General features: G+C 34.3%; 1 protein-coding gene across 1 annotated transcript in view; it reads left to right on the forward strand.

Annotated features, from left to right (window-relative positions):
* The window catches only part of KIF6 (kinesin family member 6), a 202,269-nt gene that overhangs the window by 14,963 nt on the left and 169,760 nt on the right, over positions 1-17,546 (forward strand). Inside the window, exons 4-5 of the mRNA XM_075042931.1 lie at positions 11,483-11,630; positions 16,301-16,410. Of these exons, the coding sequence (XP_074899032.1) occupies positions 11,483-11,630; positions 16,301-16,410 (258 nt within the window). The remainder of the gene's footprint in view (positions 1-11,482; positions 11,631-16,300; positions 16,411-17,546) is intronic.

Genomic DNA, 17,546 nt, shown 5'->3' on the forward strand with positions numbered 1-17,546 from the left:
TAAACCTAATGGCAGTCACCTCTGTTTTTTTGAAAGATCTGATAGCCTCCAGGATAATATTTCCATTGCCACAGATTCTAGTTTCTTCTTGTATGCTGTGTTTATCCTAAGAATTAGCATCTGTAATATACAAAGTACTTCTCTTTACTCTTCTCTGTTTTTTTCTGCTGCTAATTCTGACAGAAAATGTAGTCAAAATATTTGTATGAACAATTATCCATTCTGACCTGGATGTATTTGTGGCACAGTGTGGGAAGTAGTGGATCGGCTCACCTGCAGGCAACCTTGCATCACAGCTGTATTATTGCTAATGTGGGTGATTTAGGTACAAAAGACCTGTAGAATCTGTAGTAAAAGGACACTTTTGGGGGGATGTCAGCTTGAAACAAATGTAGCTTAGAATTTTCCCTGAATTGAGAAATTGGAGCAGTAATGCTAGCAGTTCTTCCTGAAAGTGAGTACAATTATGAGGCAATAAAAAGTGAAAACCTTCACTAATGTTTCATCTCAAAGGACTATTAGTTGCTCATGTTTATTTTGACTTATTGCACAATTTAGAATTGTTCAAGAAGGCTGCTTATTATAGGCTACAGTTTGATAGCTTTGATTCAGAGTATCTTTGTGTTACATCTTCTGCAGTGCTTATGGTGGAATTCTAAATATATTTAGAGATTTTAGTTAAAATAAGAAATTGTATTACACCTTATTTCTTTTTAGGAAAGACCTTTGAAATTTCTAAGAAAACTTGCTTGCACTACGCTCTCAAAAACAGTTACATGCGCGTCTGGAAATTGGTAGTGTTGAAAGAAGAGGCATTACCAAATGAGATTTGCTCCATAAATCTGCCAAAGGCATAAAGAAAAAATGTCATACTGAGATACTTTTTTTATTTTAATTAAAATAAACTTTAATCTGAGCTCCAAGTGATAGACGATACCTAAATATTGAGTCTCTGTAAAGACAAATCCTGTATGAAAACTTGTTTTCCAGATCCTGCAAATGAAGTTCTTCCTTCTTTTTATCTTAAATATCATGTCTGGGGGCTGGTTTTGCCAGGACTGTATTGATTTTTTTAAAAAAATTAAAAAAAATAAAATAACTATGAATTGAGGTTTTCTGAGATAGAAAGAAGGAAAGTGAGGGACATTGGTAAAATATTTCAGGTCAGCAAGAACTGAGATGATGAGAGAGCTGACAGTATCCCAAGATCAAAGATATTGGTGGGTTTTGCTTTTTTCATTAGTCTAGCATTTTAATAGTTATTGAATATTTTTTCCAACCACATGCCTTTATGTTACTAGTCATTTAAAATGAAGATGTCAGAACTCAAGTTAAAATAATAATATGAAGCTGAAATAAACTAACAAAATCAAATTAATTAATTTTTAAAGCTGAAATTTGTTTTGTGTTCCCAGGTTTTTCTCTTATCTACATATAAACAGTCACAGAATTTAGTCCTTAATTAATAAGGCCTTTTTTTTACTTTAAACATTTATACATGTTTTATTTATTCATATTATAAACTTAGTAAAAACCTTTCACTTTAGAATTTTTCATTTTAAAACAAAACAATAATACAAATTACAGATTACTTAAGTGATCTTTTTAATCCTTTTGAAGACTGAGAAGTAAGTCTTGCAATAGGAATTAAGTGTCAGAGCAAGCAAATCTTTTTGCCTAGACTTCATACTCATCGTTGCTGTGATGGCTTTTGGTGTTCTGGATAGGCTTCACTTACCAATTGCTAAGACAAGATTTCCACATTGTCTGTTGTCGCATCCCAAAGTTGGAGCGACTCAGGTTCGTGGATTTCCTTTGTCAGAATTAAGGTGAAATGACACAAGGGGAGTTCAAACAACAATCAACATTTATTTAACCTAGCTAACCTTGCCCAAGTACAAGTGAACTTATCAATATGAACCTTGCAACATGTCATTAAGCCGCTGTTTGAAAAAAGAAGGGGGGTGTAGAAAAAGAAATGGAAAAAGGAACATGAAAGTTATCAGAAGGAGAGCCCTCCCATTGAGTCACGAGGTTCAGAGCAGACCTCCTTGCTTTCTGGACTCCTTCTCAAAGAGGAACCCAGGCGCGGCTAGATCCACTCCTAGTATCAGACTTGGTTAACGGTTTATGTTTAAAAGGATGAGGTGTAGGGACTGTGGAAAAGAGAAAAGGAAAAGAGGGAGAGAGAGAAAGAAAGAAAGAGAGAATAAAAGGGTTTCACCAGTCCTGGGTCCAGCATTGGTCCAGCCAGCGTAGAGATCCAATTCTGGAGGGCGTGCACTGAGAACTCATTCTCCCTTCTTTCATAGTGTGTTAGTCGACAGTCTCGACATGCGCAGTTCCCATTCCAATGGTTCTCTGGAATCCATCAGTGAGCTGTGCGGTGGGGGTGTTCATTGCGGAGTTACCTCTCTTTTTCTGCTGGCATGACCACTTAAGATAGAAGCACAGTTCCATCTTCCATGGGGCCTCCTCCTCCAGGCGCATATGCTGTGCTCCTTCTCCTGGTCACTTAAGATAAGGAATTGTGGCTTTGGAGAAGCACAGTCCCACCCTCTGTGGGGCCCTCTCCTCCGGCCATATTGTCCTGTTCACAAAACTCCAGCGTTTTTACAGAGGCCATTTTCTCCACCAAAGTTCTTTAGCAAATGTTTGAGACATTGACTATAATTTGTCAGACCGTCACATCTGTAATACCTGACAATGTCAAAAACTTGAGAATAAGTTTGTTACTATTTCTTTGTCTTTTTCATAATGAAGTTTGGAGTAACACAAAAGGAATCAGAGCACTCTGAGTTCCCTGAGGAAGGTTGTCACATTGGTGGTTACAAAACTGATGCACTGAGACTAGTCTGAAGTAAAGCAGAGTTTGTAGCAGTTTGTAGAATGTTTTCAGGGACTGATAAGGACTGTTTACTTTTTCCTTCTGCTGCTGCTGATTCTATGCGAATTATGCTTACTGCCAACAATTTAGAATAATTAGGTCAGAAGGGATCTCTGTAGGTCATCTGGTCCAAACTCCTGAGCAAAGCAGGTCTAGCTTCAAGGTTAGATCAGGTTGCTCAGGCCCTTGTCCAGCAGAGCATTGAAAATTCCCAAAGATGGGGATCCCAGAACCCATCTGGGCACCTGTTCTAGGGCTTGACTATTCTCACTGTGAAGAAAATTTTCCTTATACCCACTTGAAATTTCCCTTCTTGCAACTTGTCACAAGTCCCTCTTGTCCCACCATTGTAAGCTTCTGAGAAGAGTTTTGAGTTCATCTCTGTAACAATCCGTTGCATAATGGAAGGTGGTAGTTAGGTACATATATAGCTTTCTCTTCTCCATGTTGTTAGAAAACAGCTCCCTTGGCTTCCACTTGTGTGTGATGAGCTCCAGCCCAAATTAACTTGGTTCTGTCAGGCTCACTCCAGTTTCTTTATAGCATCCTTCTACTGGGGAGTCCAAAACTGGAAACAGAACTCAAGGGGGACAGTTTGTTTTATTTTATTTTTTTTTGCAAATTTTGATGGTAACTGTTCTGTTTGATTCAGCAAAACTGGTGTAGCAGCAGAGGAAGCAGAGTTCTTCATTATACTTAGGCAAAAGCCTCCCTGAAGTCTCGTTAAGGATGAGCACAGAAACAAATGAAAAGTTCTGTGTTCATAAACTTTAAATAGAACAAATGATCTTCACTAGAAATTAAAAACAAAATGTAGTCAGAAAAACCAACCACAATAAAACAACCTCAGTCTGCTTTCAACCTCTGTCTACTGTCACTGGGCTTTATACCACCATTTATATTGTCTCAGAGATATTCAAGGACAAAGTACTGAATGATATTTTAAACTGTAGTAACTACCTATAAATTGTCTAGCTCTCACTTGAGGAATTTCTCACTTGAGGAATATTAAGCAGTTGTAAACATATCTGTCAATCTAAGTGGAATTGTTTGCATGTGTTATACTTCTGTATCACAGCCTATATTTAGGAATTAGACATCTTTCGTGCATGAAGCAAGTCAGTTGAGTGACTGAAAAAGCCAGTATATAACTCTGTAACAGACATTTATTTAAATAGGGATCTAAAATGAATTTTTAAACAAAAAGTTAATTTCTCACCGTGTATGTTTTTAAATTGCCACTAATCATGAATAAATTAGAAAGTGGAAGTTAACTGATAACTGAGTAAGAAAATTTGAGGGGAAAAAAACCACACGGCATCACTCTCCTTTAACTACATTCATGTATGAGTCCATACTAGACAGAATTGTTCTGTGCCTGATAATTGATACAAAGTTGTACTGGCAGCTTTTGCTTAGCAATATTGTAAGGGAAGAGGTGGGGTCTTTCTAATGTAACCAAGAAACCAATAATCCACTAAAGCCCTGAGCCTAGTCTTGTTTTCCCCAATTGTATCAGTGAGTCGAAGAAAAGATGCTACGTCTCTCTCGATACCTGTTTTTTCTTATACTTTCAGACCATCGTAGTTGCAGGTACAGGGTTACAGCATTTGTTTGTTCTTCCTCAGTGTTACTGGCAAAGTCCTTACATGTAATGACCATTTCTTATTAACAATTTTTTTTCTTTGAACTCTGAGGATTTTTTTATGACTGTCTTATGACTGGTAAGGGAACTTTTAAAATATTGAACCCTTGCTATTTTAATCAATGATTGATTTTTTTTTTTTCATCAGTTTGAAAAAGTCTGAAGGGCAGAATAGAAAGCATGTTATAATTCATTTTCATAAAGCCAAAACTTATTTTCTTGAGCAAGCATCACTACATTAGAATTTGTGTAACAGTACTTGAGTTATTAAGCAGTTTTAAGGTTGTAGTGAAAGTGGAATAATTAAGGAACATTTACTTCAGCTTGGTGGTTTTATTATGTCTCTTTTCCAAAAGAAGTATTAAAATTAAGAGTATACCAAGTTAATTGGAAAAAATAATTTGTAGAATATATGTTGGGAGTTCATAAAGTACTAGAAGTACTTTTGATACATGCAGATATGTTTAAATACCATAGTGTGTTTACACACTTACACCAGCAAAAAATCTGCATCAGATTGTCTCACGCTTTGGATGCCACCTAAATCTCAGTAAGATTATCGGAATGGTGGTTGTTGACTTGAATAAGATTTGGATCATGGTCTTACTTAATGATACTGTGCAGGTGGAGAACTCTTTCTCAGTGTGTTTTCTAAATCCCTGCTGGTTATTTAATATTTTGTTTAGACAAATACTGAAGATATTGCAATTTCTGTCTTACAGATTGTCATTGTGGGAGATTTCTTGGTAGTCTGTCATAGCTTGGAGGTAAAACTTGAAATTTTTTTGTTTATCAGATCTCATCATGCTAAATTATTTTGCTGTCATAATATATGGTTAGGTTTATATAGCAGTGTGATCTAATTAATCTCCTTAATCAGTTGTGTGCCCAAACTACCTCTACCTCTCACTTGGAAAAGGTGTGCTTTCAATTCTATGCAATATAGAGCACATATTCAATACTTTCTTTGTGTTTAAAAAATGTTGCTGATTATCTTTGTAAGATCAAGCACAAGCTGTTGTGTTTCTAAAAACCAGCAATAATTTTTCAGTGCTTAACAAGAAAAGAAACATTCAGTTCTTAGAGTAAAATGTAAGAACAGATCTAACCTTTTTCTATATTAAAATCATCTTGAAGTGGGCATATAATTAGATTAGAAATTCTACTGCAGAATAAAAGGATAAAGATGATTTAGGACAGTAATAAAACAATACTTATTCACAGATTAGGAGTTGTTTGCCTTCAATTAATGTTATTAATTCATTAAAATTAATATTAGCTGTTACCATTTTCTTTTTGGCTTCTGAACATTTCCTTTATTTTTGTTTATTTTTGGTTTGTTGGGGTTTTTTTCCTCCTCTGTTTTATTCTGAATTCCATCAAGGGAAACCTTGTTTAATGATACCAACTTTACTAAACAGAGCTGCTTATTACATAAATACTTGTTGATGAATTCAGAATACTTAGCAGGTAATCATGATGTTTCCTCACCAATATTTTGCTTTAAATTGACTTTTCTTACTGTGATTAAAAACAAGACTAAAATTTATCATCCACCACACCTTTACATACAGTGAACATAAGTATATATTGTGACATAGACATACATGTTTTTTAAAAGAAGTCTGTCACAAAGTGTTACAAATATATGCCTGCATGTTTTAGCATGTAAGGAAAATGAACTCTCCAAATTTTCTATCACAGTGAAACAAATGTACAGATTTGGACAATTTTTAGTCATCTTATTTTAAAAACTTATTTTTCTCTGTAGCAGGCTTTATAGTTCTGAGCTTGGTATTATTAAAAAAAGAAGGCCCTCCAGGAGCTCTGACAAGTTGCAGGAGTAACTTTGCTAAAATATACCGGAGACAGAGTTCTCCAGCAACTTTTTAGCTGATCTGTCTGGAAGTAGTCTATGAACTTCTGAATAGGGAGCTATACAACATTGCATAAGTTCATGAAAGGTCTTTTCAGCAAAGCCTCTCCTTGGATTATGTGTCTTTGATGTGTTTTGTTTGAAGTAGTAAAGAGACAATTTATTCAACAACACGTCTCCTTAACCATGCCAAAACTCAGTTTCCTGGGAGAAAAAAAAAATGCAAATTTCTGGATATTCTGGTAACACTGAGGGGACATGATTGAAAATATCCTTTTAGTGTATGATTTTTATGTATGCATATTTTAAAGTCTTCACAAGACTACCATCAATAACCATGTCAACCTGTGTACTTTCAAATACTAAGTTGAACAAAGGTTTGGGATTTTTATTCAGAGAGTCTGAAGAGCAAAGATGCAGACTGCCTGGGTGAACTGACATCTTGCAAAGTAGATTTTTCAGAATAGGCAGAAAAGGGCTGCTGATTCTCTACCGACTTTCCTAGTAGAGAATCTGTTCCACTACTGTTGGGGACAGCTTTAATTTGCAGATGAGAATCTTCAAGGATCCTTTTGGTAGACACTGTTTAGAAAATACACTCTCTTCTTGTCATCTCATATCTGGTGTTGCCAACTTTTTTAGGTGCTTGTTGTGATTACATTTTGTGATGAAAGGGAGAATGTGTATATTTTCTGCTCACTGTACTAACTCTTAGCATTGGAGAGACCCTTCACTTTGTCAAGGGTAATTCTGCAGTGTCGTTCGTTGTTTTTTAAATAAAATTTTATGTGTGGCTAAAGGGTTACGAACCTTTCTATGTTTTTATTTTCCTAAAGGCGTTGTGCATCTTAGGTTGAAAACAGTAAGGACATATCTTAAAAATTCCCGAGTATTTAGTAAATAGATATTGGTTTAATTGATTTATTGATTGATTAGGTGTTGGTCCACCTACCTATATTGTTACCATTTCAAGTGTCACTGGGACAATGAACTAAAATCAGATTGATAAAGTTTGTTATTTATTTTTAACTTGAAGTTCTTAGAAGTGGAAAAAGAGCAAAGTATATCTTTATCAAGTATTTGCTATGACAATAGTTTTTCCACAAGCCTCATTGCTAAAACATCCTGTATTCCCACTGATTCCAAGAGAAGTTCCTTAAAAGAAGTGTGAATTAGTAACATCAGGCATGGATTTTATGTGACTTAATCCATGTAGACTTTATTACATACAGACCTTCAAAATTTATATTGGCTAATATTCAGAATATTATACCCAGATTGGTGGTCACACATCTTCAGTTTTGAAATTTGTTCTTTCATAAACATATATGTGTACACATAAGCTTTAGTTCTGTTTAGTTCATAAGTTTCTTTGTGAACAGGCTGATACAGTAGAGACTTTTCCTTTTCAGTGCATCTTCCCATCTCCTCTTTTCAGGAAGTGAGATCATAGTCTTCAGCTTGCTTCTAAACCAAAGGAGCTCCATCAGTCCTGCTTGAACTCCTAGTCCATTGTCTTTTATAAAGTTGGTTTTCTTCTTAGAAAGGGAATTTATTCTTCATCCTTTCTTCATGGGGTTGTGCTTCACTCTTAGAAGGCTTTGCCAGAAGTTAGGCTGATATTGGTAGTCCTCTTTCCATACAGGCTTCCTTAGCAACTCAAGCAGGCTTTTCTTAAATTGGCTTGGTTGTTGGTTTTAATACACTCTGAATGAAAGAAATGAGTGCTGTAAATATGGGCAGGATGCAATTATATATATAAAATTATACACACCTGCACACATATATAAAAAAGAAGATTGACTTTCATCTTGGATTTTAAAGTGGAATTAAACTGTGGAATTATAACGAGCACTTTCACAGTGCATCTCAGCAATGCAATATTAATATTACCTATAATTACATTGGACTGTGAGAATACATTATTGACATAGATATGTTCACATTTTCTGAACTTTCAATGTTTTCTGGAAAATTGTTCAGATCTGTGCTGATGTACTGCAATAAATATAAGAAATATATGAATCAAGTAACACAAAGAAAACTCGCTGACTTTTGTAGGTGTTTTGACAGTGTATGGTATATTACATTTTATCTGATGTTTACATGTGTGGTGATCCTAATCAACAGCTTTTTGTGAAGTACAGGGACCTCAGGTTAATAGTTTGCAGCCATACCTTTACCTCTTTTTTAGACACATTGCAAAGCACACCTTTCTGTGGGAGCCATGTCACAGTAATTGAAATTATATATCTTTAACAACTTTAAAGAAGAGAAGGAGTAAGAAAACTTAACAACCCAAAATGCTACATCTAGAAGAGCCAAAGAGCAGAGATGTAAAAACAGAAGAGCAACTGTATTGGGTCAGACCAAAGTTCCATCTAGCCCAGTATGTTATGTCTCACAGGGTCTAACAGTCAATGCTTGCGGGGCGTGGGGAAATGAAAAAAAATGTGTGAGCATGTAGAGCTACTTCCCCCAAGTACTCTGGTAGCCTCTAGTTGTTTGTAGTTTAGGGACTTTCTGATTTGTCTGTGTTTAGTAGCCCTGAGATAATTTTTTTTTTCATTAATTAGTCCAGTCTCTACTGAAGTCTGTGTGAACTTTTAGCATCCAAAACATCCCATTGCAAGGAGTTTCAGAACTTAACTACATTTTGCATGAAGAATCATCTCCCCTTGCTTGTTTTGAATCTGCCATCTTTGAGCTTCTTTTGACACCCCCTACCTTCTGACAACTCATTATTGTCTTCAGCATTCAGATACTGTGACAGTGGGCACTAGAAATTCCGAAGATAGATGAATGAGGTGTTTTACTATAATAATTGTTTTGATTTTTAACATCTGGAATCTAAAATCTTTATACACTCTGAGCATTTTGGTCTTTGGGAACAGTTGTTCACTGTAGTTCCTTTCTACATGTTTCTGGTTTTGTCTCTGATATCCTACTGTAATGAATTAAAATAAGCAATTTGGCAACTACTCAGGTCTTTAAATAAATTTTAGTAAGTTGGAGAACCATTACATCTCTTATGGCACCACACCAGCAGCTATCTATACATGGTTCTTTTCCTCTTATGCAAGGGTTGTTTGCCCCTTTTTATTTTTTAAAAGCTTATTTATCACTTTTTCAACAAAAAAAATACACAAGAATAATTTTAACATTTCTTTTCTTTAGCAAAATTAGTAGGTCTTTAAAAACATAGTAAATGAAATCCAAAGTAGATTTTTCTTCTGATAAGTTTTGTCAAGAAAATAATTCTTTCTTCATTACTTTATTTGTTTTCAAATTCTCCCTTCATATACTTTGTTAGGAGATGCTGGAATTGTGGTAGAACAATTTTGAGATTGATGAATCCAGGAAACACTTTGTAACTGACAGCTGCTGAAAGGAAAGAAAAAAGCATGACAATCTAATCTGATATCTTTATCATATATTCTGTCAACTATAGACTCTCATGAGTTCTGCTTTGATTTGCCATCTGAATATTACAGTCAGTAACTGATTTCATCACTATTTAATTTGTGATTCTGGTAATTTTTTATAAGTTTATTCAGTTTTTTGTTTGCTTTTACAGACAAGAGAAAATTCAAAATAAATATGTCCTCCATCATTTTTATCTCATTGTTTATAGCCAGTCAGTGTGAAGCATAAAATCTTAGAGCACTTAAAATATTTTTCAAGCTCAGGGCAGTTCACAATAATTAACAAGAAATGGAATTAGAAATGTGGAAATAGATTTTTAGTATTTTTATCTCTTGAGACAGAGCTGTACAAGGGAAGTGCAAGGTAGTCAGCTATGAGTATCAACAGAAATTTTAATCATTGGATACCTGAAATTTTACTTCTAATATCAAGGGGAAAATGAAATGTTGTATTTATATTTCAAACATCAGCCCATCAAAGGGGTCTCACTTGGGAAAAATATGACTCTGTCTTCATAAATACTGTAAGAAATTTTGCCATATATTAATAGGAAAAAAAATTGCTATATTTGCATGTAAAAATAGTTCCTTCAAATTGTACTGACTTATCCGTCAGTACTGATAATTTATGGGACTGGTTTTTGTTCATTGCATTAAAAGCTCCCTCCTTTAGAACAAAATCAGGACCAAAAATCTTGAAATATTTTGAGTCACGACTTAAATTCTGTTTAGTCAGCCATGGGTCCTGAGTTGTATGTCAGCTGCAGCCGAGACCCATGTTTCCTCCACAGCGTGCAGCTGTGCCACTGTCATTAAGCTTATCTACTGTTTGGTGGAAATCAGGTGGAAGTTAATGGTGAGAGTGTGGTGAATTAGAGAAAGGTATTTGAACTAGACTTTCGTTAGGTATTTCTGCAAGTAGAAGAGGTGTGAAAAAAGCTGACTGAGTCTGAATGTCATTTCAACCTATGCCATTGCATAGCTACTATTTCTGTTCCACAGAAACTTGTTCAAACAGAGTTCTAATGGAAAAGTTTGCTTTTATCAATGTGGTTCTGTGTGTTTTCATAGTAAATGAGGATTTTACTGCACTAATATAAGCACAGGCTCTCCTGCCTACCCTTATCTTAAGCTAGGAACAGTCTGATAGTTTAGTATAGTAGTATTCTCAGAATAAAAAAACCCTGTGGTATAACTGTATCCTTACATGAGTTTCTAACCACAATATAGTCTTCTCTGTTTGCAATTAAGTCATATGTGAAATATTTCTGGATTCTTTGGCTGTAATGTGTCAGCGGTCACAATTCCTGACATCTACATTCTTTTAAGAGACTAAATATCATCCTTGCAAAAAATCATCAGCCAAAGAAAAAAGTATACAAAGGTAAATTAAATAGTAATAAATATGAGCAACTAATGATGATTTTGAATAACGGGGTAAGTCAAGGCATCAAAAAGGCCTTTAGTTCTAGATAGTTTAAATTCCACTGAATCTAGAGTACATATCTTGAAGTGTATTCTTGTATTACTGAAGACAGCTGCTATGTCATGAAGAATTACTGTTAATTATACTTTGGTTCTGTACAAAGTTGGTGATAGAAAATGTCATGTCTTGTATATTGATTATCTCCCCTTTTTTTATTATATAGTGTTTTGGCAGGGTATAATGGTACTATCTTTGCATATGGTCAGACAGGCAGTGGCAAAACTTTTACCATCACAGGAGGAGCAGAACGTTACAGTGATCGAGGCATCATTCCCAGGACTCTATCTTATATTTTTGATCAATTGCAGAAGGTATGGGACATTGTTTTATGTTTATTTTTAATATCTGGTTTACAAATACTTAACTATATTGCAAAAGGCTGTTTTTATAGTAGTGTTAGAGGAAGCCCTAAAATTAATACTGAAGAAAATACCTAACTTGACATGTTACCTTATGCAAGAATACATTGGTAATAGTTTTGGTTACCCGGTTTGTTGCAGTGGACTGAAAATAATGGAGATCACTGGAGGGTTTTTTGTAGTTTTAAAAACCATGCTATTTTTAGTTGGTGCAACATACGTTCAGATCACATAGCTGGTTCTCCTTGTCTTAACACTTATATTAGCTCCACTCTGGTTTTATATTGTGTGCATGGCCTTACACTCACCACGTACAAAAATTGCTCTGATTCCTCTGTAAACGAAGTGTTGTAAAAAAGATGGAGCATTACTTACACACTCTTCATAAGTTACCTAATTTCTTTGTGCTTGACTGATGCTCAAAAAAACCCCAAACCCAACCATAAAACAGTAAAATTAATATTAAGCATTTTTAAATATTCAGCTATTTATTTTACCTAATGCCTTTATTTTACCTAATGTTACTTATTAGCTAGAAAATATTATAGAATGATAATACTAAATACATCTAATTATGATGAAAAGCAATTTTTAAAGTCAGTAATGCAAATACTTTAAGTATTTGAAAGGAAATAGATATTCATATTAATTTTCCTTCTCTGCTGTTTTCCTTTTAACTCCAGTTATGCACTTGTATGGAAAGTTTTTATGTGTATATGGTATTAGTAATAAATGCCTGATTCACTGAATATAGTTGGATAGAAACATCCTTAGGCACATTTCTTAACATAATTACACATGTATAACATATGAACAGGTAAAGGTGTAAATAATAAAATGTCACAAAATAACAACAACAACAACAGCAGCAGCAGCAACAACAACAACAACAATAATAATTTACTGTTATTAATTACTCCTATTGTGTTATTTCCAAAATGAAAAAAAAGAAAAAATAAATAATCCTTTGGTCTGTTTTTAAAACAGTATCAGTACCTAAACGCTATTTAACAGTGACTAGAAAAACATTTTCAAAGGTAGTAAGCTGTATTCTGAAAACCAGTTTTGCATGTGCTTTCCATCTGAAACTTTTATTCGAGAAATTTTCATTACACCCATATAAATATTGATTTGGCTTCACCAAAAATTTGGGCAGTAGTAAATACTGCCCAGTATGATTTCTCTGTCTCTTCCCTTTTTCCTCATCTTATAGTATTCTGAGTCTTACAGTTCTGTTCCGGTTATTTCTTAATGTTTTTCTGTTCATTTTTTTAAATACTGCAGAGAAGATTTTCCTGTCACTGATAGCTCAATGCACCTGCTGTTTGAATACTGAATTTGGCATAACTTATAGGGCAAAACACATCACTCCAGTGTGGTAACTAACCTAAAGCAAAGAGCTATAAACTTTTTAGGTGAATCCAATGATGTAAAAATGAATAGTATATTTCAACAACTCTAGCTGTGACCTGCAGAAGTAGGGGGGGGGAACAATACAAAGTATTAAAATAGTTTTGTCATTATAAAAAGAAGAATACCTTGCAGAATTCATAAGTGTAGTTGTTGCAGTTACAAATTAATCAAGCTGATTTACAGATCATTGTACCCTACTGAATTTGAAGTCTTTTACTCTTTTACTTTGAATAAAAAAAAAAAAGTGTTGTTGCTTCTTGTGCAAAAAAAAAAAAAGCCATCATGCCTGGCAGAAAAAGAATTGGTAGAATTTGGGAGAAGGAGAAAGCTGACTGCAATTTTACTGAACGGTTCTTCTGGATCTACTGTGCCCCCCCAAAAGACAGCCAAAACTTAATTTGGCAGCTTATTCATTTTGTGTACAGAAAACATGGCATCAATTCAGTTTTACAGAAGGCAATAGTGACTTTTAAAATACTACAAGTACACTGTAATGTCTCAACATCTAATGACAGAAACAGAATAAATACAAATTATAAAAAAACCCTCTTTAAAAGTCTTACCACACCTGAAATATTTCTTATTATATCCTTACATTAATTTTTCTAAAAAGTAAAGGATAATTGTCACCTGAAATGCTTCAGAAACTCAAATAAGATGTCAACAACAACATTTCTAATTGAATAGATAAGTTAATTTTAAGTTAGTAATTCCAAATCATAAGTCTTCTGACTGACCTCCAGCCTGCAGTTCAGAAAGAAACCTTCAGTAACATATCCTATTTTTTGCCACATATAAGGGGACTGTGAGAAACAACAATAACTAGCTGATCATTTAGTGGTTGGCATTCCAGGTATAAGAACTTTTTTCTAAAGGAGGATGGGGGGGGTGTGTGTGTGTGTGTGTGTATGTATTAGGTTATAACCAAAATATTGTAGAATTATTTCAATTTGACATTTGTATGCAATGAAATCAGTGAATAAGTGAAAGGGTGCACCAGAGTAAGCACACTGATTATTGTTCGTTATGTTTACAAGATATTTCATTTTCTTTTAGTGTCTGTAATACTGATATGGGTGAACACAGTCAATCATCCTGGTGTTTTTGTGACTATAGGAAGCAAAAGTGAAGAGAGGAAGAGAGGAGTCTGCTGTAATATATGTTTTTTCTCTTCATTTACTCCACCAGGCCTATGACTCATTTAAGATTAATCTTCACATTTAAACAAAGCTATTTAGTTAAAAAAATTTAAATATTATTTGATGTTAACATCAATCCTTACATTGTACTTTTATACTCTGACATTCATCTAATACAGGGTACCAATTCTTACTCATAAGGGTATATGTCTCAGTCACATGAACATGCCCTGTCTGAGTAAGGGTTAACAATATTAAGTAATTACCTTGGCACTTTCAGAGTATGGCTTTGGCAGGTAAATGTACACAGCATATTGCAGGTGCACAAAAGCTTGCTCTTGTGGGAATGGAAATGAAAAAAAAAAAACCAAAACCAAACCAGCCACGTGATGATGTTGTCTTAGACCTTCTGCTGCACTCACATGACCCCATGGAGGACTTTTGTGGTGGAAAGTGAACGAGTTGATCTTGCAATTGCCAGCAACATACAGTGTCAACACACCAACATTACTTTCTAGTGCTTATTATGTAATAAAAACAAAATCAGATGAAAAATAACTAGTTTATCTGTCATCTTTTCAACACATAATTTCTACAAAAATAAGAATGTTTCTGCTTACATTTTTGGACTTGGTTTTGGGTCAAAAGCTCTGCTTAAGTTATACTTCTAGAGATATTTCTATCTGCCTTCTTCCAAATATTGGGGTTTGTTTCGTACATTTTCTTTCTTGGTGCATCTTAAAGCATCTCGGTGTTTTATCTTTCCACCTGCCTTTCTTTTCACACATTTCCCTTGTTTCATTTCTTTTTATCTACAACTGTGCTTTGGAAAGTGCTGATGTAGTGGAGAAGAGTCATCTGCCTCTTAACCCTAAGTAGGATAGAACAGGAGAAAATGAATTCAGGAACACAAAATACAAAACTTTTGAAGCTCTTACTTGCACTGAGACACTGCAATTTGAAACCAAGGAAGCAAAACATTTTACCCCAAATGAGAAGCAAATCAAGTCCTTTGTTTTTAAGAACATCTCCTTTTAATTTATTGGTCAGAAATTCTCCTATTTCCACAGCTTCCTGTTTGAACAATTCCTTACTATATTTTTTCCATCCATCTGCAGTGTATCTTTTTAAATGCTGTCCCTTGAAACAGTGAACTGTCATTATAAATAAAAAAAACCATGGCAAATAACTATTCAATGAAAATGACAAGTTCATATCTCAAAGTATTTTGCAAAACAACTGTAGCGGATTGGATTATTAAGCTGCTACTGTGAGTGTGATATCAGTGCTTTCACAGTGACTTCATCTGCTGAAAAGAAGTGACTGATTTTCTTATATTTTGGGAATCATAGCCCATTATTTTGAGGTTTATGTTGTTTGGATTTGGCTTTGGAGCAGGAGAAAATTCTGTCTGCAAAACCAAGTTGTGTTAAGTTACATATTGGCAATGTATTATACAAAAATTTAGGATTACAGCTGACATCATATACAGTGCTTAAATGTTATGATAAAGAGAGTGGAAAGCAGTATGTCACTGATGTTTCTAAATTAAGTAAATCTTTGATTTGTTTTTATTGTTGTTGGTTTGTGGGGTTTTTTTTAAGCATAGTCTTTCTATTCATAATATGAGGGTTTACCTCTTTATAATAACGTTCTTTTTTTTTTCATAAAAGAGAAAAATGCATGTTGCATGGTTCTGTAAGCAGGCTGCCATGTTCTAAGTGTATACAGACTTTTCTAGATATAAGGAACCAATAAAAAATCCCAGACTAAACTTATGGGCATGGTGGGGTTTGGGGGATTTTTGGTTTAGGGGTTTTTGTGTGTGTTTTGGTTGGGGTTTTTTTGTTATTTTTTTCCTTTTGCTTCTTGAGCCTTTATACATATGGTAATAGAAAACATAAAAGTGTCACAAATTGAAAAGGTAAACCATACCCAGGAAAAGAAAAAGCAACAGAGTGACAAAGCAACATAAAAGCTGTAGTGATAAATTTATCCTCTGATCTAGCTCTGACTTCTCTTAATAGCTCTTCCTTTTTTTCTTTTATTTTTTTTTCTTTTCTTATCCAGGATAGCAGTAAAGTGTATACAACTCATGTTTCCTACTTAGAAATCTACAATGAATGTGGTTATGATCTGCTGGACCCAAGACATGAGGCCTCCAGGCTGGAAGACTTGCCGTAAGTAATAAAAATACAGAGAATCATCAAAACCAGCAGAAATCATTTTCATATGCCGTGTTGCATTGTTTGGGGACTTTTTTGAAACTGTGCTACTAATCTCAGTGTTAGTTAACTCAAAGTACTTTATTTTCTCAATTTTATCAGCACTGTCTTAAATTTTCTCTTATTGTGTATATATAGAGGCTAGGGAAACTAGATGGGAGTAACTGAAGGTGGAAGTACTAAAAATGTATATTGATATTATGCAGAAGAGATCTATTGCAGCCACTGAAAACAAAAGATAAGGTATACTTGTTTTTCTCATGACAGCCTGTCTCTATATGGTATGCACGTATGTGTGTGTGGCAGAGACATATGTAGCAGGCAGTATTTCCTTGCAACAGTAGGGAGAAAAACTCCCTGCTTCTACTTGGACCTTTTCCTTCAAGGATAATTATTTTTCTAGAATAAGCAATTATGAAATAAGGTAAGTAACTGATAGAAAAGGCCACAAGGAACTCCAAAGGACAATATACTTACTTCAGAATAGATGATTGTTATAATAGTTTTCATTGACAAGACACTAGCACCTACTAATACTTGGAGAAGGGTAGTAAATAAAGGTTTGTAGGTCATGAGACGTAAGTATGGTGAAATTAAAGATCTTATAATTTATAGGAAATCCAAATCCCAGTTTCTAAGTTTCTTCTGAAAAAACAGTTTATAGTCTGTGTTATTCTTAAAATAACTCAGCAATAACAGAAAATCAATAGAATTTCATATGAAAATAGCTAATTATGTTTTTAACATATTAAGCCCATTTTATTTATTTAAAAAAATACATCTTCCAGGTTATGTTAAAATATAGCTTTAGTTTTCTGCACAATATGTGGTATCTAGGACACATATCTACAAAAAACTTTCAAGACTAATCTTTGTAAAACAAGCAAGTCTAGAGATAAGGAAGGCAGCAGACAAACTCAAAGTCAAAGTATGAGAATGGGCTGTAAGTTGGTCTAATTGCTTCACTTTCTTCATCTGTAAAATGGAACAAAATTTTATTACTTTATGACACATTGGTGCTATAAGGACTGTCTGTATTTACTGATGTCTTTTAGGGCAAAGTTTAGGAATTTAATTTGATTTATCTGCTT

The sequence above is a fragment of the Buteo buteo genome, chromosome 12 (genome assembly GCF_964188355.1).
Source record: "Buteo buteo chromosome 12, bButBut1.hap1.1, whole genome shotgun sequence".
In the NCBI taxonomy this organism is placed as follows: Eukaryota; Metazoa; Chordata; class Aves; order Accipitriformes; family Accipitridae; genus Buteo; species Buteo buteo.